This window comes from Cylas formicarius, unplaced genomic scaffold (assembly GCF_029955315.1).
Source record: "Cylas formicarius isolate icCylForm1 unplaced genomic scaffold, icCylForm1.1 PGA_scaffold_6__28_contigs__length_40554024, whole genome shotgun sequence".
In the NCBI taxonomy this organism is placed as follows: domain Eukaryota; kingdom Metazoa; phylum Arthropoda; class Insecta; order Coleoptera; family Brentidae; genus Cylas; species Cylas formicarius.
Window position 1 is genome coordinate 9,130,888 of NW_026844347.1, and position 21,384 is coordinate 9,152,271.

General features: G+C 33.6%; 2 protein-coding genes across 7 annotated transcripts in view; one reads left to right on the forward strand and one right to left on the reverse strand.

Moving 5' to 3' along the window:
- The window catches only part of LOC132704043 (CD63 antigen-like), a 29,104-nt gene extending 18,205 nt beyond the window's left edge, over positions 1-10,899 (reverse strand). The window contains exon 1 of the mRNA XM_060673676.1: positions 10,877-10,899. The gene's annotated coding sequence lies outside the window, so the exon portion shown is untranslated. The remainder of the gene's footprint in view (positions 1-10,876) is intronic.
- Positions 6,036-21,274, forward strand: LOC132704044 (calcium-binding protein E63-1). Of its 6 annotated transcripts, none has more exons than XM_060673678.1 (6): positions 6,036-6,105; positions 10,977-11,213; positions 13,861-13,903; positions 17,569-17,712; positions 19,100-19,366; positions 19,471-21,274. In XM_060673678.1, exons 2-6 carry the CDS (start codon positions 11,181-11,183, stop codon positions 19,527-19,529), a joined length of 546 nt encoding a protein of 181 aa, XP_060529661.1. In that variant the 5' UTR covers positions 6,036-6,105; positions 10,977-11,180; the 3' UTR covers positions 19,530-21,274. The 6 variants fall into 6 exon arrangements, with proteins under 6 accessions (XP_060529661.1, XP_060529660.1, XP_060529665.1 ...); XM_060673677.1 differs by having other exon boundaries at positions 6,083-6,181; XM_060673682.1 differs by having other exon boundaries at positions 6,083-6,181; positions 19,507-21,274.
- The last annotated feature ends 110 nt before the right edge of the window (positions 21,275-21,384 follow it).

Genomic DNA, 21,384 nt, shown 5'->3' on the forward strand with positions numbered 1-21,384 from the left:
AAGCTTCCTTAAAAAGTTTTGTCCACAATGGCGGCTGGGGAATTAGCGAAAAAGAAATACCAGTCTGATAATCGTTCATTTTCTTTCATGAAACATGGTTACCAATTATTACCAATATTACAGTTGCCATTAATACAGGCGTTCAACGGAATGGAATAGTTATGCTGAAAGAGTTAAGCTAATTTCGATATATTTTTCTTCTTCTTCTTCTTTTTTAGCGTTTTCTAAATCCACTTTTGAACATACGCCTCTTCAAGTTTTGTCTGCCAATTTTCTTCTGCTATAGGCTGATTGTATTCAATTTCGGCCAGCGATTAGTTTTAAATCATCCGTCCATCTCATTGGAGGTCTTCCCCTGGGTCTTCGAAATTCGTATTCGTTGTTAGTTTCTCCCCTAGCAACATGTCCTGCGTATTCAAATTTGTGCACTACGTCGGTTATCTTTGTATGTCTATGTATGTGTTCTTTTATCTTTAAGAAATATTCCCAGCATTAGAATGTTCACGTTCTTCTTTGTGATGGTAGATTTTTGTGCAAGATGATTTCGTCAAAAAATTAAGTGCTTAGATGTAGTGTGTCGGCTTGTTTAACACCTCTCTCTATATTTGCTGGTTTTGTGTGTTCGTTCGAGTAGAGGCAGTATGTAGCTACAGACTGATTCATGATACTTTGTATTAGGGTAATGTATCTACTGTCAAACCTGCAATTGAGTACCGCGCTATGTTCCACTGTGTCGAATGTTTTTTTCATAATCTACGAATGCCAAATAGAGTGCAAATTTGTACTCGTTGTATTTTTCTATCAACATTCTAATGGTTAATTAGTGGTCTGATATTGAATAGCCCTTTCTGAAGCCAGCTTGTTCGTATAATTGGTATTCATTTAGTTTTTTAGTTAGCCTATTAGTAATGATCTTCGTAAGTATCTTATGTAGGTGTGATAGCAGGTATATTGGTATATAGTTCCCTAAATTTTGCCCATGCGTAATAATATTACTTTCGAGTTATTCCATGCACTGGGTATTTTTTGCCGGTGGATGCAACTGATTACTAGTTTTATTACGATCCTAATCAACCTTTTTTCCACCCTCAAGAATCATATCTGTATTGATTCTGCGAACTCCGAGTGCCTTGTTATTTTTCATGTCCTTTGCCTTTGTAAATTCTTCTATTGTTACTTTTGGCATCGCTTCTGATCCCACATTTCTTATTAATCTTGGGGTTAGTTTTATGCTGACCTCTTGTTCTTTTGTTCTACATAATTCTGTATAGAATTCCGCTATACTTTCTAGAACCTTTACTTGATCACAAATTTCGACTCCGTTTTTATCATTTAGTGACAGAATTTGATGTGTTCCTACCTTCGGCTTTAGACATATCATACCTTTTCAAGTATTGTTGTTATTAGTTTATTTTGGGTTTTTCTTTTGTCTTCTCTAATCTTTTTTCTAATAGGTTTATTTAGCTCGACGTATTCTGGTGAGCCTTTTTAGTTTTTTCTATTAAGGTTCCATATTTTTTCTATAAATAACTTTGTTTCCTTATCTAGTTCTGTTCGAGTTCTAGTGTTTTTGATTTTTTTCTTATAATTTCAATTCGTTTATATCTGAATGGTTTATCTGATCTTGAAATCTTGTGTTTAGTGTATTTTCCACTATATCTGATGTCCTTTAGTTTATCAGCTGTAAACTGCACTATTTTTTATTTTATTTTTGTCAGGGCTAATACACGTCCATTTTCTTGTTGATTTTTTGTCAAAGAAAGAGTTCATTGAATACATATTATATTCGTTCATGAATGTAATATGTATTCAAGTTATGATTTTTTTTAATTTTAATTACCATACCATTACTTCTTCCTTCATAACTGCCAACTATACTCCACTTGATCTTACTCAATTCATATTCCAATTTTATAAATTAATCTTTTTTTAAAGTGATCCTACATTATATGAGCCCAGCCACATCGTCGTCTTGTGGTAGCCTATTCAAACACAAGGATTTTTAGCACCCTCTATTCTCTATCTTGACCAGAGCTTCGGGAAGGGCTGGCGACTGACTACCATCGTTTATTTTGTCTGATCAGCTATCTGAAGGTTTGGAGCTACTCCTTCTCGCGCTGATCCCATGCGTATTGATGTGTGCTTTTAGCATATCAGGAAATTTAGTCCTGTTCCTCTGTTCTGATTATAGTATCAGTGCTCGTTCGCCAGAGTCTGATTCGTTATCTAGCAGAGTGCACAGTCAGACAGTCATCACTTGAGCAGGTGTGGTTGACTTTAAGGTGGCATTGATGGTCCGATATTAGGCAACACCAAAATATATTTTTATATTTTTCTTGTTCGTTGGAACTTCGGATTGTGAGCCAGCAGTGTTTCTCTGCTATACTGCCATACTGGTTAACGACCTGCTGCAAAGGACTTAATGATTGTGGTAAGAGGAACATTGTATAGTACTCCCTCAAAGAGAAGCCGAAAGGCTATGAAAGTCGCGGGAGACTGTAGCCAAAATGAGCAGCTAAAAATGAACCCGAAAATGCACGAGAGAAAGGCTACATAAGAAAGCAAAGTATTTAGGAGTCACATTTGAACATTTGACCAAAAAGCTTACTTGGAAAGCGCACATTCAGACGATTACGCTTGGGGCAGCAATTGTACTTGGGAGGTTCAGAAGGATTATAGCGTATCGAGAGGGAATTTGGTGGACAAGAACCATACAGATGGAGGCAACAAGGTAGCTGAGTAGCGTGCGTGAGTGCCTACTGCAGAATTACTACTACTACTGAAGACTACTGAATATCCCACCAAAACAATGTATATACAAAGATCCGTTGCATATAGTCAGCTGCAAGGTCAGTCATAAATAATTGATGAAGATAGCAAGAATCAAGCCCTACAGGGAGATAGACGCAGACGAAGTCCTAAGACTGCCTATGGACAGCAACAACACTGCTTTCTTAAATATTACAGAACTAAAATCCAGTCAGAGAATACTGGAAGAGTGACCCACCAATAAGAACAGAAATAATAAGATACCCAGACGACTAAAACATTCAAGAAGGAGTAGAAGCTAGAATATATGAATCCAGGACGAAAATTAAAATTTCATCCGTCATCAAAAAATAGATGGAGAGAGAATTCCTGCCATGGCTGAGAGACATACCAGGACAACGACAGGAGAGGGAATTCCTTAGAACTCCAATAGCCCAATTTAACAGCTAAACTACACAAGAAAGGCCAAGAGGCAAGAAAGCAAGAAAAGGAGGAAACACCCACCCACGTACTATTCCAATGTGAAGAGAGTGCGATTCCTTCTGCTAAATGTAACTGAACTAGAGGTCATGAGCTACACCGAAAAGCCACTATCGAAGCTGCGAACTCAGGTCAGAGAAACGAATTTGCTCGCTATGGCGAGGGTCATAATGGATCCTGTGGGTCGCGGTGATGGACAATCTGATTGCTAACTCTCACAAATCTGATATCTTAAATCTTAAACCTTTCTCAGAATAGCGTTATAGATGCACATTGAACTAAATAAAATTAAGGAATCAATATAATATAATATAAACTAGGAAACTGAAAATGACATGGCTTCAAATAATTTTGCTTAAGGAAGTTACAAAAAAAGTTAGTTTTCAAAAGTTCATTATAGCATTCATTATAAAAAACGTATCTGTTCGTGACACGTCGTGAGCTGAGGAAAGCAGACCTACGATGTGATGACTCCCATGCGCATGCTCTTAAACTTAAACTAGGCAACAAAAAAATTCTTCTCCCTCTTTTAACGCTAATGTTATATAAATTTAATAAAAAATTGTGTTAATGAGACGTCCCCGAATATCTGGAGAAATATCATGTTATTACTGATAGAATATACTTTCATTTATATCGTTAATTTAGATGAAAATACAAATAGCAACACAAAACTGCATATGCATATAGAATCATATAAATCTTTATATTATAACGTAAGTAATATTTTTAATTTTTTTAATTCATTAAATTAGTTATAAACTTTTATGCTGGTATTATTCTTTTCTGCAGTACATCTTTTTCCATAGCTCATTGCTTCTACTTCATCAATGGCTTGGTTATCATTCGTAGTTTCTTGATAATTACGTATTTTTGGCACCACAGCACTTAAAATAATGTGAAATATAAGTATTTGGTGGTTTCTAAACATTTCGATTTTGTATATACGTAACTACTAGACAATACAGTGAAATTCGTTATAGACTCATTATTTGCATAGAAATTAATAATAACACCTTTATATAGCATTATGCTAACAAAAGAAATATAAAGTTACAAATTTGCAGCATAACATTTCAGATAAACATTGAAATTTATTAACCAAAATGGAAACTAACAGCTAATATCATGATACAGAGATCAAAATTTGGATAATACATCTTCAAAGCCTATTAAATTTATGAAGAGAATCGCAGTCTTTAATATCGGGCGTGAAATCTTTAAAACAGTTTGTACTATTGAAGAATTCGGAGATGTGTACGCGAGAATTAAGACAATAACATTCTCTTAACAGAAAATCAGATGAGAAGTGATATCCTCAAAAATGATTATTTCCAATGCTATCTATCATGCTAGGAGTGACGCGATTGTGATTGCTTGCCTTGCCACCAGGCGTCGTTTAGTGACATAATCGCAACAATCTAATAAATTTCTGGAAAAGGTATCAATGCAAAGATATAATTTTTTGCCATTAGATAAGGCTCCGAAGACCCAGTGAAAACTACATCTCAATATCTTTATCCTAATCTAAAATGTAAATAAAAAAATTCGATTCTCAAAAAAATTACCCATATTTGAAAACACAAAACGCTAATTAATTATTGAAGAGGCCAAATGATATTTAAAATGAAAATAAAACATTATTATTTATATTTATTACTTTTTTACGATACCTTCCTGTTATTCTTTCATTAATAATTAGCTTTAGTCAACTAACCAGAACTAGTTAATCAATTTTATTAATAATGAATCAGTATAAGTGTTGAAATGTGTATCGACATAATCAACATTTTCTTCGTTCCTAAAAAGAAGGAAAATTTGACAATCAGATTTGAAAGATGCTTAGCGTTTGGTAAAATAAAAACAACATTTATTTCCATGGCAACTTTGGTAATAAGAAATTAATTATATTTTATTCGAGGTAGTGATTAAACCTAAGTTTTAATGTAAAAATAAGTGATCATACCAAATATTTGAAATCGGCTTAAGCATGTCAAAACAGAAATATCAGGACATTTATTTAATAAAATGTTTGAAAACCCCTAAGTCTCTTGCAGAGATAGAGCAAACAGTATTAAGCAAAATACACTGAATTTGTCTCAGCTTTAAAATAGGCTTGACTTTTATTATAGTTATTATTAGAAATTTTTGTCGAAACCGAGATTTAACATTCCAGATAACAATTACAGTTCCTGGTGTCAATTTCAGGAACTCGAAAATAATTTCCAGCATTTTTTCTTTTCCGATTTACTTTTTGTTTTTAATATCTATGACCCTCCGTTTACTCCCTACCTCGTTGCGCTTTCTGAAACATCCGCTACAATAATAGTTTGGTGTAAATTGTCACATTTCTTCCTATTCAAAATGTAAAGTTAATATTTTTAGAAAATGCATGCATTATATATTTGTATAATACTTTTTGATAATTTGGGGAATACTCTAAATAAATTTACGAACTCCTTTTAAGAAATATCATTGGACGTAAAGGAATTGTTTTACTCAAAACATATTACACAAAAATTTCGTTGATGACAACACAACAAATTTTACCAGAAAATCTAACCAAATTCGTTCTTTTAAATATTTTATAGACGTTATAAAGCTAAACCGAGTTTAGTAAACAAAATATTTTTTTAAAAAACATCACTGGTAACAGCCCTGGCGTTGATTATTTTATTGTGCGATTGTAAATTACGAGGGTACGGAATGGTAATATATCACGACAGCTTAATCGGATCACAAATAACTAGACGGTTATCTATTAAATTATTTGTTATCCGTGGTGTAAAAATATTGCAAAATCAAACATAAACTTTAGTTTTCGAGTGTCTACACACTAGGCGTGATCTTTACAAGGTAATTTTTATCTCGATCCTTTACATTATAGCAGTGCAGACTAGTGCCGTAAATCCTTGATAGTTGTTTTGCACAGGTATGTAACCAATTAAATGAACGCGCCAGAGTTCATGGAATATCGAAAACCATACCATACCGCAAAGTGAATGGTGTCTGAGAATTTTCTACTATTGTATGGAAAAATCGAAATGCGCCGTTGCGCACCATGATATAAGTCATCAGATGGTAGGACACTAGTTGCCTGAAAAACTACCAAAAATATTAATACCGAAATTTTAAAAATTTTAACCTTGTGTATTTTAACATCGACTTCAAAAATATGAATTAGGTTTTCATTTTTGTTGCTCCTACAGTTAATAAATCAGCTTACTGAACAAAATATTTTTATCGCTTTTTGATATATACTTAAGAGCGCTCGTGTTATTCCCCTGAAATCACCTTGGTAACAAAATTCCAAACTAATTAAGTAAGCCCACATTGCATAAACACGTAGAATAAAATACAATACGTTTTTATCAAAATAATTGCATATCTGCAAATACATTTTTGTTGTAACAGATCAGGAACGCCGATACTGTGGAAGCACTTAAACATGTAAAGTCAACTGATGGCTTGTCGCTAAAAATGATTAAACTATGCTGTGCTGTTATTGTCGCGCTCCGAACACACATTTTTAATTAATCTATAGTTTTACCACAGAGAGCTAACATATGCACAATATCTGAGTTGTAACCAATCAGTTTACGGTCAGTAGTCACCAAGTTGTTTCCCGAGTATCAATCGTGGTTCCGTAAGCGACACGCTACGACCTTCCGTCCTTTCTTAATGGCGTTATCTTGATAACTTGATTACAGCAAAGCATTCGACGCTTTAAACCATCGGCTCGAATCTGCAAACTTCATTATTACGGTTTTTATAATCAAACGACTACCTTCTTTCGATAGTTTTTACATTTAAAACTAAATTTCTAAAATGGTTCAAAGAGAAATAATTTCTCCAAGAAACTTATATAAGAGTGAAGATATTTTGAGTATATCTTTAAAAAGACATTTGAGTGAATCTCTCGTTCTCTCACATTGCAATTACGCATAATTTTTAAATGGTAGTTGGCAGTCTAAATAAAAATTGCAAAGAATTCAGAATGCTTATTTTCGCTTTATTTTTAACCTTAAACCAAGGAACCATGTGAGTCACAAGATAAAGGATTTAAAATGACTAAATACGCATTGATCTAAACATTGCATTGCACGTTGCATTATTATTACTGGAATATTTGTAACTCATTTAATTTATATTCATCAAGTTTCGTCTTGTAGCTTGGTTAAGCAAACTGCTACGCTGACCTTCGCCAAGTTAAAAATAAATGCGCTTCTAGTCTATTCTATATTGAATATTTTCATTATTTCTTAGAGCATGAAACATGTGTAAAAATTATGCATCACACGATGCTTTTATTAACATTCTTAGGATCACAAAACCAAAATTAAGTTTATAGTAGGCCACTATCGCTCTAAACAAACATCCGAAAAATTTCAAAACAAAATCTGATTTTTTTTATAGTAGGGCAAGATGGCTCTCATTAAACATTTCAAAAATTCAAAAACCATGCAATAAGGGAACTGAAAATAATGTACCGTTAGGGACTTTTCCCAAAATGCCAAGACAACGAAAACACATTAAAAATGCTCATTATTGGACAATACAAAATCCCGTGTATACGAGATACTAACTTACAGCTGGCGGAGGTCAACAATAATTGGTTTCAACAAAATGAGGGCCCCGCTCAGATCTAACTCCTCTTAACTTTTATCTAGAAAGAATTACGTCAGCTGGTTTTAAAAGCATTTCGAATCATCGCATCAGATGTACTTAACAATGTGTTAACCTTCACAGTTAAACTATGTTAAGTATACTTATAAAATAATGACCATTTGTTCGAACAAATGAGGCTGGTATACGTTCAATGGACTGTCAAAACGTTTGGTTTACAAATGTCTTTTGGCCTACCATAAACTTAATTGCGGTCCACAACAGTATAATAAATGCATCATGTGATACATACGAGGTTAGCGCCAAAATTTCCCGGCCTAACATAGATGCAGCTCCAGTATCACGATAAAACTTTGTCTTCTTTTAAATATGTATCTTAGTAGTCTGCGAAAAAAAAATTGAAGTCTTGCGTCAAATAGTTTTTTATTGAGTATAGAGCAGTCATAAAGTTTTTGATAAAAGAAGGGTTAGCACCTAAAATTATAAAAGAAAGGCTGGATGGTGGATGGTGTGTACGGCTAAAGTTCTCCCTCGTATTTTGTAGTGAAAGAATGGGCAAAACGTTTTCAAATGGGGCAGGAGTCCCTTGAAGATGATTCAAGAACTGGTCGACCAGTGGAAGTCATAACGGAAGATATTTTTGCGATTGCGGAGGAGGTGGTATTGAGTGATCGACGTTTAAAGCTCAAGAAAATCTCAGAAATTACTAAGCTTGCTGATACAAGTGTTCGTCGAATCCTGCATGATCATTTAGGTATGCATAAGGTTAGTGCAAGATGGGTTCATAAAAACCTTTCGGCTATTCAAAAACAACACCGTCGTATCGAGTGTGCGCGGTCTTTTTTGGGACTCCTTGAGTCGGAACCGAAGCCTGTGATAGAAACTATTGTGACGGGAGATGAAACTATGGTTCTCTATTATGACCCTCTATAGAAAAACGAATCAATGGAAAACTGACCAGAGGCGTGCGTCGTTTGTACCTGTCCATACTGCTGGTGTTGCGCAAGCTGCCATTTTAGAGTGTGGGTTCCAACAGATAGTCCAGATTATTATTTATTATTATTATTTGTTTGGATATTTGAAAAAGGCCTTACGTGGACGGCAGTTTAACGGCAAAGTTGAGTTAAAAGAGGCTGTTTTAGCTCATTTGCAGACATACCAAAAGAATATTTTTTAAAGGGATTGAGTTGTTAATAAAGAGATGTAATAAGTGCATTGAAGTAAAGGGGGATTATATTGAAAAATAATAAAAAATTGTTACTCTACTTTGTTTCTTTCATATTCAGGCCGGAAAATTTTGACGCTGCCCTGGTACATACACATACAAATATTCATTATGACGACTTTAAGAAAATCTATGGTGTATCCCGAAAACAAAAAAAAAATGCTTTTCCCGTCATGTCATCATATTACACTTAAAAAAAATGTTCTAATATTTTACCAACACCAAGATCATCTTTGGCGTATTTCGATCTTTACAGACAAAAGTAGAAAATCCAGTTTTTTATATTTTCTCGAATTTCTCAGAAACGATCCAGGCTCGAATTAACTTGCGTGCAGACCCTGTATGGTTTCCGATATTCGTATGATATCCCGGCCTTTTATTGGACACAGTGTATTATAAGTGTATAGTACACAGGGTGTCTCCAATAAGGCCCAATTAACTCGGAAGCTACGAACGAAAAAAAAAAAAGCTTAATAAATACGAGTTTGCATTTTTTAATTCTGCAGGAAATTCTAGATATATTCAAGTCGACAAATCTTGAATTTTATACCAAAAATCACTTTTGCAGGCAATAAAATAATTAACAATTTTTTCCAATAAGGATGCCTTAATTACTTAATTATGGATGGACTCCTTGTAACAGCCTATATACAGGGTGAGCAAAAATGAAGTACAAAAATTGAAACCTAAAAAGTCAATTTTTTATAATATTTTATAATTTTGTCGCACTTAACATTAAAAATTAAGGCGACTTGGTGGAAATTTATAGTTTTCGGAATAATTCACCATTGAGTAATAATGCATTCATATGACGGTTACACAGTCATTGCAGTATTAGTTGGCCATGATACTGAAGATCTAAAAAATAGAGTTAGGGACAAGTTCAATTTTTAAATCAAAGCAGTGCTGTAGAGAACGCAGATAACTTATATTGTATCGCTGAAGATGTGGGACATGGGGCAATATACATGAAATATATTTAAAATTTAGGGGAAGACAAAAAAGAAATAATATACTATTTAAAATAAGTAGACTGGTAATTACCACATATGGACTGAACACCCTGTATATTTGAGTAATTAAAAATTAAGATATCTAAATGAATTTTTGCAATTTTTCTATTTTTTTTCTATCGTCCGTCGTTTCTGGGATAATAGGGAAGAGACCCCTATTTGGGACACCCTGTAGAGTGTACACTGGGTCCTAAATTGCTTATAACTATAGCGTTTCTCGGTAACCGGCAGAGATAGATTTGGGGTTTTTGCGACTATGTGTCAATTTTTAGTGTAACTTTTAATGTTGCAATGCAAACAAAAATATGTGTGTCGTTCCGCTGATACGGAGGGAAATAAAAATTGAGCGCTTTTAGGAGTGGTGCCATATTTCGAACACAGTGTAAAAAAGGTAAAAAATACTATAGATAGATATTTTGAAATAAAATCCATTGTTGTAGTTAACAAATGTTTTATACAAACCGCTTTGAGATATACAGTATTTTTTTATCCAAAAAAATTCGCTTTTTTGTCTCTTTAAAATGGTGTTGACTATACCCTTCTGACCTAAACTAACCCTTAAAGATGCATTATTGTAAGAACAAATTAAATTAGTAATGCAGTTATAGGAAGTACCCACAAGCAAAATTTTCTTAGTTCTGCCCGTAAAACCAAAAAATTATATATATAATTATATATTAAAAATATTTGGTAATTTTGTCCACGAGTATATTATTGTTACATGGAAAACAACAATATGTTTGGCTTCAAGCCTTCAACTTACGAGCTAAACGATAATAAAATATGACGACGCGTCATGTTCACTCCAACGTTGATTTGTTTTTCGGTAAAGCACTTTCAGGAATTTTACAAACAATTTTCAGGTCTATTAGGTGTACTCGGCCGGGCATCGCGGGCTACATTTGTGATTTGTCGACGACGAAATTTTATTAGTTTGGCAGAGAGAAGTACATTTATTTCTATGGCATAGCGGGTTAAGATGCATCAGGAATTCGCAATGAGTACATGTTCGTAAACCTCAGTTCTGTCATCAAGGCGGCTCGTTTATCATCAAAGTGAGTTCACGGATGATGGCTAAACCGTTTTTGGGAAGACGCAGGGTAAGTCGTATTTTTTTATGTAGTAGAGCTCTTTAAGACATCAGCGACTGATTTGATCGCAGCAACAGACAAGCCCATTCATCAGATTAGTTCGACCGAATCTAAAAAAAGTTTAGTGATGAATGAACGTCTAAATTTAATAGCGAAAATGACCTTCTCACGTTTATTTTTTTTGTTGTTGGCAACAATTTTTGGTCTTGGTACGTTGCGTCTAAAAATTTTAGAAGTAAATACAGGATGGCGCAATAACGTGACAAACTAGAAGATATCCTTTATTTAGCACAATTTTGAAAAATTCTTTTAGCAAGTGTTGCCTAAAATCTAAATACATATATTTTAAAGATAAATTCAATTGTTCAGGGTGTTTCGCAAACAGTGTGGCAATACTAATCTATGCCTTTTTTAAATAGAACCCCCTACATATTTTTGCATATGCTTTTTGAATGCGACGTCACCAACTTATTAGGAAAAAAATGAAAATATTATAAAAAATATTTTCTCCTGTTATCTAATATATCTATCTAGCCGCACTCTTTATAATATCAAAAGTAATAATAATTTTCATTTGCAAATTTGAAAAAAAAATTCAAATGAGAACCAGTTCAGAACTGTTCAAAACTTTGGCACAAAAAAACAATTAGATACACAAAATACAAAATTTTACTCGTGAGTAGCAGCAACAGCAAACATAATTTGTTGAGTCAGGACGGGTTTGGTTTTACGAGTAAATATTCTACGACAAAAGCACTATTAAAGGCCTTGCCGGGTGCGATCGAAGACATAAGGACCTATAAGAACACTCAACGATTTTTGTTAATAATGAATTTTCAAATGCTAGAGAACTGAAATACGGAGTACCGCAAGGCTCCGCTATTGTTTGTCATATACGTAAATTGCTTGAGTCATTTCATTTCTGTCAAAGGTTCCCAGTCTGCAGATGACACATTTATTACCTCTACCGGCAGCATTGCACCTTTGATATTTCAAATCCTTTAGATCTTGCTGAAAAATAGTTTAGTGCCAATAATATTCTTTTAAATCCGAACTTTGAAATGGAAACTATTAAATGGAAATTAGCGGTAATAAATAGTAAACAAAATTGTTGTGGTCACAGCATACGGATAAAATCTCTAAAGCTTTATCGAGTCTGATAGTTTTAATAAGACTTCCATCTTATGTAAACTTTAAAAGCTCTAAAATGTGTTATTTTGCAGTACGACACTCAAAAACTGTTTATGCCCTTCCATTGTAGAGACACAGTACTGGAGCACAGATCATTTTTAAATTTCAAAAGGCCGTAGTGTGGTGCGCATTATAGTGCTCATTTTGTGTTTTGTGTGCCCGTTTTGTTTATTTTGCAATAATTCAATTCAATTCAAATAGGAATCACTATTATAATTTTAGGAGCAAATTACACTCTGCCACTGCTAAAATTGCTTCTAATAAGAAACTTAAAAGAGTGATGAAAGAATACCTGCTCGCTCATTGTTTTACTTCAGTTCAGCAATACCTCGAGGGTAATTTTGTTACCGATAAAAAAAATGACTGGACCGAATTCTATTTACAAAATTTCTGGATTTCTTCTGCGTTGGTTATTGATAATTAGAACTTGCTAACGCTTGGCTTCTTCAGAGCTCAAGTGAAACTGCTTTGTATTTTACTCTGTACCTGTACCTATACCGTTTGAGGGAGGGGAAGTTAAAGGGTAGATATAATCATTGTCTAGAATGACTGATTTCCATATTGGTGGAAGGTAAAGCCTGGGTCGCGGTTAAGCTTGTTTGGTTGTTTAGAGATTTATATGTATTTTCGGACTTCCCTTTGGTAGAAGAATTGAGTTAATGTTTTTGGTCCCAATTCTCCAATATATTCTGTACGGCGTATGCATTGATTGATTGAAGATGTTGAGACATTTTTGGAAAAGTGGAAAATCTGGATTTAACATTATATTTGTTAAGAACTTTTGCTATGTGGTTAGTAATAATGGCCTGTGGAACTATTTTTTTAAATAAAAAAAAAACACAATATATACTACATACTTTTCCAATAATACTTTTAGCCGAGAAATTTCCCTTTTTATTGCAGTGATTAGCTAAATAGTTTAATGTGCTGATTTTTTTTATTTTTAAAGATAATTCATTTAATCTGTTCATAAGCACATTGTTTGCTGTGACCATTAAAGACCTTCTACAATACAAATCAATAACCTACCACGTTTTTATATAGCCCTAGTTTTAAAACCGATTTTTTTTAATGAAGATCTGACACTTAGAGGTCAATCAGGACCAAAAATTTCATCAGAAACTGGCCTGGGAGTCTGTTAATCACAAACAAATTTCAAAGCGCCTTGAAATAGCAACAAATTGTATTTATGACAATTTTTTGGCATAGGAATACGTGGTACAGTTTTCTTATGAAAATCTAAGAGTAATAAACGATAGTTCACGCATACGATAGTTAACGAATACCCCTAAGGTTTCTAACAGCACTTGCGTCTGTGATCTTGTAGGCTTACAGCTTACATCTTTCGCCGCTGTTTACTTACTTACAGATAAAACTCAATGTACCAGTAACATGGAATGTTTATGTTAATGGGTAAAATACTAATAGTATCAATACAATAAGCATTATTTGTTTTGGTTTTCAGAGCTCCTCGATCAAGAAAGATTTTTCGGAAAAAGAATTGAAAGGTATGTATTTAATGCTCTCGCTTGATGGTGTTAAATTAGGTGACCATGTTGTGTGTTATTTTCTGTAATGAATTACTGTTTATAGCTTTATTATTATGTTTTTCCCTTACGCAAATTAATTTACATTCTGAATTTATATATTTGAAATGTTTAAAAAATACCCAAAAAACTATTAATAAAGCATTACCGCATGTGCTTGCCGTTTCGGGATTTTATAATGCACTATTAATTTTGGTTCAACGAACAGCTGTTAACGCTTTTTAACTCATATCCGTCCGCAATTAAAAATAACCCATAAGTTTATAAATAAATCGGCAAGGTGTTATTTTTAAAATATATAGAATATCGCGTACCAAAAATTTTAGACTTATGAGATCGTAGTCCACACAATTGTGCAACTATCAAATCAAATTACTCTTTCACATAACTCAAAATTTTTAGCGTCACATCGCTGGTTGAAATGAATCGGATTTCGGGGTAAAAAAAACTTTAATAATGAAAAAATAGTTCTTTATTTTGCAGTTATATCGTAAAACACAGTAACATCCTTACATTCATGCATTCTTACATTCTTAGTGTGTCATTTTTATAAAACTTCTGGATTCCTACTGCGTCGGTTTTTGCTGAGTCGAACTAGCTAACGTTTCGCCAATCGTCCAGTTGGCTTCTTCAGAGCTTGACTGAAACTGGCTCGCATTTTACTCTGTACCTGCTTTTATATTGTTTGAGAGGGACGGAGCTAAATGAGGGGCATAAACACTGCCCGGTTTCGTGATTGTGTTCGGCAACTGCTGATGAGTTTATTTGTCTTAGTCTTAATGCTCTTTCATGTTCTTTGTGCCTAGTTGATTTTTCGTCCGGTCTCCCCAATATATTCGTTGCCGCATATGCATGGAATGGTGTAAACCCCTGGCATCTCAAATGGAATTTTGTCTTTGACGTATCGAAGATCTTCAGAGATTTTTGGACAAGTGGTAAATCTGGTTTTGACGTTATATTTCTTTAGAACTTTTGATATGTGGTCAGTGATGTTTTGAATATAATGACAGCAGTGACAAGTGTTGAATTGCTTTCGGTTTTATTGCTGTTGGAAGGTTGTGGTGAAGTGTATCTTTAATGTGGAAATTATTAGAGAGAAGAGCAGAGGTAAGTTCTTTTAATTCTGGGTTCAATCAATCGGGCTGAGATAGTTTTACGGCTCTGTAAACAAGAGAGTTGATAACCGATGATTTTTGGGCCGGATGGTGATGTGACAATACATTAAGGTATCGGTCTGTGTGCGTAGGTTTTCAGTAAACACAATGACCCAATGTTACGTCTGATTTTCGATTGATAAGAATATCTAAGAATCTAAGAATATCTATTTCAATGGTAAAAAGTATGTTAGGGTGAATAGAGTTTAAATGTCTAAGAAAATCTACTAGGGATTCCTCACCATGAGGCCAAATAAGAAAAGTATCATCGACGTAGCGTTTCCATAATTTTTCAAAAAGGTTTGGTTCCAGATTGTCGGATTTTAATATATCTGAAATGATGGTGAGAGTTTCAGGAATAGAAACTCTACTAAAGAGGGATTCTTTTATATTCTTTTAGGTTTACAGCCTTCCATGCATGCACGGCAAAGAATACATTGGAGAGACGGGACGAAAAATATCAACTAGGCTCAAAGAACATAAAAAAGCATTAAGACTAGACGAATAAACTCATCAGCTGTTGCCGAACACAATTACAAAACCGGACATAAAATTGTATTCAATAAAACTAAAATTCTTACATGTGATCAATTCTTCTACCAACGAAAAATCCGAGAGTCTATAGAAATTTAAGAGCATGTTAGATTGCAATCTTAACCGCGACTCAGGTCTCTTCCTGTGAGCAATATGGGAATCAGAGATTGTGTTTAGCTCCGCCCCCCTCAAACAATATGAAAAGAGTAAAGTGCGAGCCAGTTTCAGTCAAGCTCTGAAGAAGCCAGGATGAATGGCGAAACGCCAGCAAGTTCGACTCAGCAAAAACCGGCGCAGGAGGAATCCAGAATTTTTATAAAAAGTATAACAGAGCCTGTGGATGCTTCTTTGAAAAATTCTTAGTGTGTCGTTTAATGCAAAAAAATATTGAAGAACATATAATAAACAATTTTTACTCACCTTATATGCGATTAATCAGTTGTCAAATTCTTAAATTATAACAATAAAAATAATAATAATTCAAAATTTTGTACTGCATAACTGGAAAGTCTGAGATCTGCAAATCGAACGATCTTCCAAATGTAATTCCTTTTATGCTTTAAATTCCTTGCAATTCCTCAGGAAATTTTAGGAATTCATCTGTAATTAGTTGGAATTCCTCTGGATTTCCTTCACAATGTTTAAAATAATTCCTTTGTAGAGTCCCTTAACTTCTTTGACATCATCAACAACATATTTCAAGAAATGTCAAAATCAGTGCTAAGCAGCCATCACTTTGAAGTTTGGAAAACTAATGAAAATAAGCATATGGAAAGCTACAGTCAATCGGTGTTGAAATAATTCTTCAACCGTTCATAAATAATTTCGCAATATTAATTTTGAAATTATTCTGCTTCCTGACCAAAAATAGCAACTAAACCAACACGTTGCAAATAATACTTCAAAAGTTTCAAAATATTCAGGATTTAGAAACTATAGAAGCTAAGTATAGGAGCCCGATGGAATCTATCATGAACTTTCCTCCACCGAATCCAAAAATGAAATCGGCTAAATCAAGAAAAAACACTTTTGTCTCCACACCAAGTCGCAAATTTCGGACAATTTTGTACATTAAGCATAACGCGCCCTTTATGATATGCGAAAACCTTAAACATAAATAGCTAAATTCGTTCATCAATTTTTCGAAAGTAACTACAGTGAATGCTTTTAGTAGTATCTTGAAATATTATTCTTAGACAGTGTTGCCTGTTACCTTCCACTTCCACTAGGCTTAGATGCCTCTTAAGCCGGCCAATTTAGCAATTGGACTTCTAAGAACACCTTCGTCTGTCGTTGTCCTTTCATATCTCTCCACCATTGCCAGGATTCTCTTTTTATCCATTTTTTGATGAGTGAGTGGGCCACCCACAAAAGAACTCCGGTGCAATCATGCGCCTTGACGAACCTTTGCGAGCTACGTCGTTCCCTCGTACCCATGATATCACTTTATTCGGATTTTCTATCTCGCCTAATGCTTTGAGACAGTCCAAAACTAACTTCGATGTTATGTTGCTGCATGGCATAGATTTTATAGTTTGAAATACTGTTGCTAGCTTTGCCATTTAAATTTAAATTATTATTTTCTTCCTAAGTTCATATATTGCAGCTTCAACTATTACTATTATTAGTTTGCCATTTTTCTAGTCTTCTCTGGTTGGGATTTGAAATCTGTAAGTTTAACAAATCAGTACGTATAGGCCTAGAACTTCGTCTGCCTTTATCTCTCTGTAAACGTTATCATGGGTGTTGCTATGTCCACCAATTGTTTGGTCTTGAAGTAATCTATATGCGACTGATCTTGCTTCCCTTTGCAAGTGAAATGTTGAATGTGCCGGTCTTTTATATATCTATTAGCTATATATCAACCGTATTTTACTATTTACCTACCGTCAACCCCCCTTTGATAACTGCTAATTACAATATTTTCTCTGTTCTCAGATTTACGAACAGCATTTGAATTGTTAGACAGAAATCAGGATGGAAACGTGACAACCAGCGAATTTAAAATAATGATGAATAATTTAGGCATTGAAATGAAAGACGATAAAGCGGAACAAATTATAAGAAATGCCAGCCATTCAGGTATTGTATTTGTACGTGACATAGAACGGTGTAGTGCCAAGCAATCAAATAAATCGCAATAATTCTACCAGGGGACTCAATTATTACTTTGCAGGTTTACCGCAATTCTTTTAGTTATTTTTTTTTTAATTGTAATTATAAAAGTACCATTTTTTTATCGCGCATTAAATTGTTTTTAAGGTATGTTATGTTGATTACTATTTAATTTATTTGTTTGATAATCGAAAAATGCTGACAACTAAATACTCTAACCAGAGGTTAACAAACGAAAAGAAAAATTAATAAGGCATAACGTCGCCCTTAGCTCGAATAACAGCTAGGCTTTCACAGAATTCAGAGGTGCAACTATCCCATATTTTTTGCAATTTAGAGCCTAGTTGTTGTAAAGAACGCTAAGAATCATTTCTAAGACGATGCTTTATTTTGTGAAAAAGTACCTCTATTGCTAGAGGGATGTGACAAAAGTTTAATGGTAGGTTCCTAGATCTATTTTTGCTAGATTTGCCTTTAAAAAAGTGTAAATTTTCCAACCCCGGACGACATACCAACCCCATACCATGAAGCTCTGTAGAAACTTTACAATCCTTTTGAGACAATCCTTATGAAATATTTCTGTCTTGTTTACAGTCGGTACATTACGGTCTGAGCTTTTATCGCGAACAATGACAGTTTCTTAATTATATTAAACACTGTTATAGTCACTGGAAAGTTCCGACAATATTTACCCTTCATGGTACTGGTGAATAAAGACTACTCTATTTTACTCGTAATAAAACTGATGCCTGTTAATTATTAATAATCACAAATGACGGGGAAAAATTCTAGTAAACAGCACTTACATTTTATTTCGAAACTCTAGGAAAAGCAAAAAATGTTCTAATATTTTGTCGTTAGCATTTTTCAATTATCATAAATTATATAATTAAACCTTATAAATAATTCCATTGCAAACCAACGCACTAGTCATTGAATACTTCCTTTCTGTAACATTCTTGATTTATTTGTTCATTCATGAAGAAATTCGTGGAATTGCAAGAAATGATGTCCAATCTGTTCCATTTATTGTGTTTGCGAAACTAAAGTTCTCGTGTTTTTTTATGATCAGTAAAATACGCCTCCTTTCAATTGCTATCAAGAGCGTTCACCAAAGGCTTCTTTAGATCGAAAGGTTTCTCCGGTAGACCACCCTTTGGTGCAGTCGTTTTGCTGCCCAAGTATAAATTTAACTATTTTTAAGTCTATACTACCATCAATCACATTACCCAACTGCGTTTCTCGAGTATCTAATTTTCTAATATCAAAGCTATAATTTATTGGAAAACTCACCAACCGAGTCTTAAATCAAATCGAAACCTGCTGGGCGTTAGTATAGTGAAAATCTTTTCAGGAAGAGAGATAATTGATGAAAACGACTTTTTGAAATTTGTTAAGGAAATCCAAGACTTGTGCTTAAAACCAAATGCCGAAGAGGATGATACCAAAAACGACCTCTCCGCAGCCTTTAAAGTTTTCGATCTTGATAGCGACGGTTACATTACCAAAGATGAATTGCGAATAGCGATGGAAATGATAGGAGAGGAGGTCTCCGAAGAACAACTCACTCACGTTATGGATCTAGCTGACACTGATAAAGATGGAAAAATTAATTTTGATGGTAAGGCACACACGTGTGGGGCAAGTCTTATTTCCTAGTACTTTTTCCTTTTTATACTTTTAATCTTATGGTGATTGTGACAATTATTTGATATGCCGATACAGTTTTCTTTCAGAAAGAGCTGTCTACTTTTCTTTCAGAGTTCGTCCAGCTCCTATCCTGAGACCATTTCATTTGGACTAGAACTAATTTTCGGTACCAAAATGTAAGTTTTAAGATAAGTTTATTTCAAAAAGGCTGAGACAAAAATATTTTCGTTATATGAAATATGTCAAATGGTAGATTGCACATGTAAAACTGTACTGTATTGTACTGTTTGTCCATTTCTATGTTATATCTCAGTTATTATTAGAGATAGAGCGATGCGATTTTCGCGTTATGGTGCTCGATTTTCGTGAAAGATGCTGAAAATGTATCCAGATTGCATTGTTTTTGAGATATAGGGTAGAAAAAATTGTTTCGTATTTTAAACAGCCTGTATCGTAATGCGGCGATGAAAACGCAATCTTGTAGATATTTTTACGTAGGCTGCAGTGACGTACTCAGATTTCTTTGCGAAATAAGATGTAATTTTTAAGATACCTGCTAAATTAATGTTTTTTTTTCTAAATGGAACACCCGATATAAATATTTTCTATTTTATTGTGCTTTTTATACACTTTTCAAAAAGTAAGCTTACCTAAATATTTTTAAAATGAACATCCATTTTGACAATTTAAAAAATATTCTTGTTTTCTATTTGAATTTCATACATATTATTGTTTAAATAATTGAACTAGAACGTGGAATCCAGAATTCAGTGGCGTACTCAGATTTTGATATACACTTTATACAAGACCTCACATATTTTTTAAAACTTTGAGCTTTTTATACGCCCTCCAACAATTTATGATATTTAAGACATATTTTATAAGATAAGTAAAAATATTTACGCTTATTGATTTGCTTCCCAAAAATTCTACAATACATTTAAAAAAGAATATTCCAGATTATATTATTGTTGTAGTTCACACCGTATTGGTTTCTGATGAAAGAAAAACCCACAGCCTACTCTAATTTAATTTTTTGAAACAATTTATACAGTAACCATGAAAACAAAATTAGGTAATTAACATTGTCAAAAAATAGTTATTCTACTACAATTCTTTTCCTTGGTTCGTTGCTTTAGTATAGCTACAAATAAATTATTTGAACATAAAGAACATAAGTGTGTGTATATATTATATATGGTATTTAATGTAATTTGCTCAAGTTTGGATCATTTAGTAAGCCAAAGCTCGATGAAAATCAGGAGGAAAATGAAACTAATGTGTTAGGATTTATAAATGCAACGACTGTTAAGTCATGCAGAATAGTGGATTGCAAAATAATAAATTTTTGAAAAGCATATAAAAAGCGTCATCAAATTTTTACCAAATATACGATATAACAAAAAAAACAAAATTTTGGATAATATTTTAAAAATTAGATCTATTATAAAAAATCTGAGTCCTCCGTTTTTATTACCTCATTACGATACAGGATACTTAAAATACCATAGGTAACTGATAGGGCCAAATTCTCCGATTCTCCCAGTGTATCGAAAATAAAACCAGCTAGGATTGTTTTGGAAACGGCATCTTTCGTTTCTAGAAAATCGATCATAGTATTGGGAAAAATTCGCAATAACATAACGAAAAATGGCCAATCTGTATATATTATGAGACTTCTATAAATTGCTAATTTTACCAACCAAATTAACGTAGTAAGTGAACCACGGCAGTAAATAAAAAACTCATCCGTAACGTCTAAATCAGAGAAATAAAATTATTATTACTGCTTGTTTTCGTTTACGGCCGTTGTACGGTAGTTAAATATTTGTTGCTTAATGTTAGACAAAAATAAATCTCTTACTTGTTTTCAAGACAATTGTTTTACTGAAAAAGACGACATTACCTGCGTCAGACGAGTAAAAACTTCGTTACTCGTGATACTCGTATTACAGGATAATTCAATTGCATTATCTACATTTTATAAAT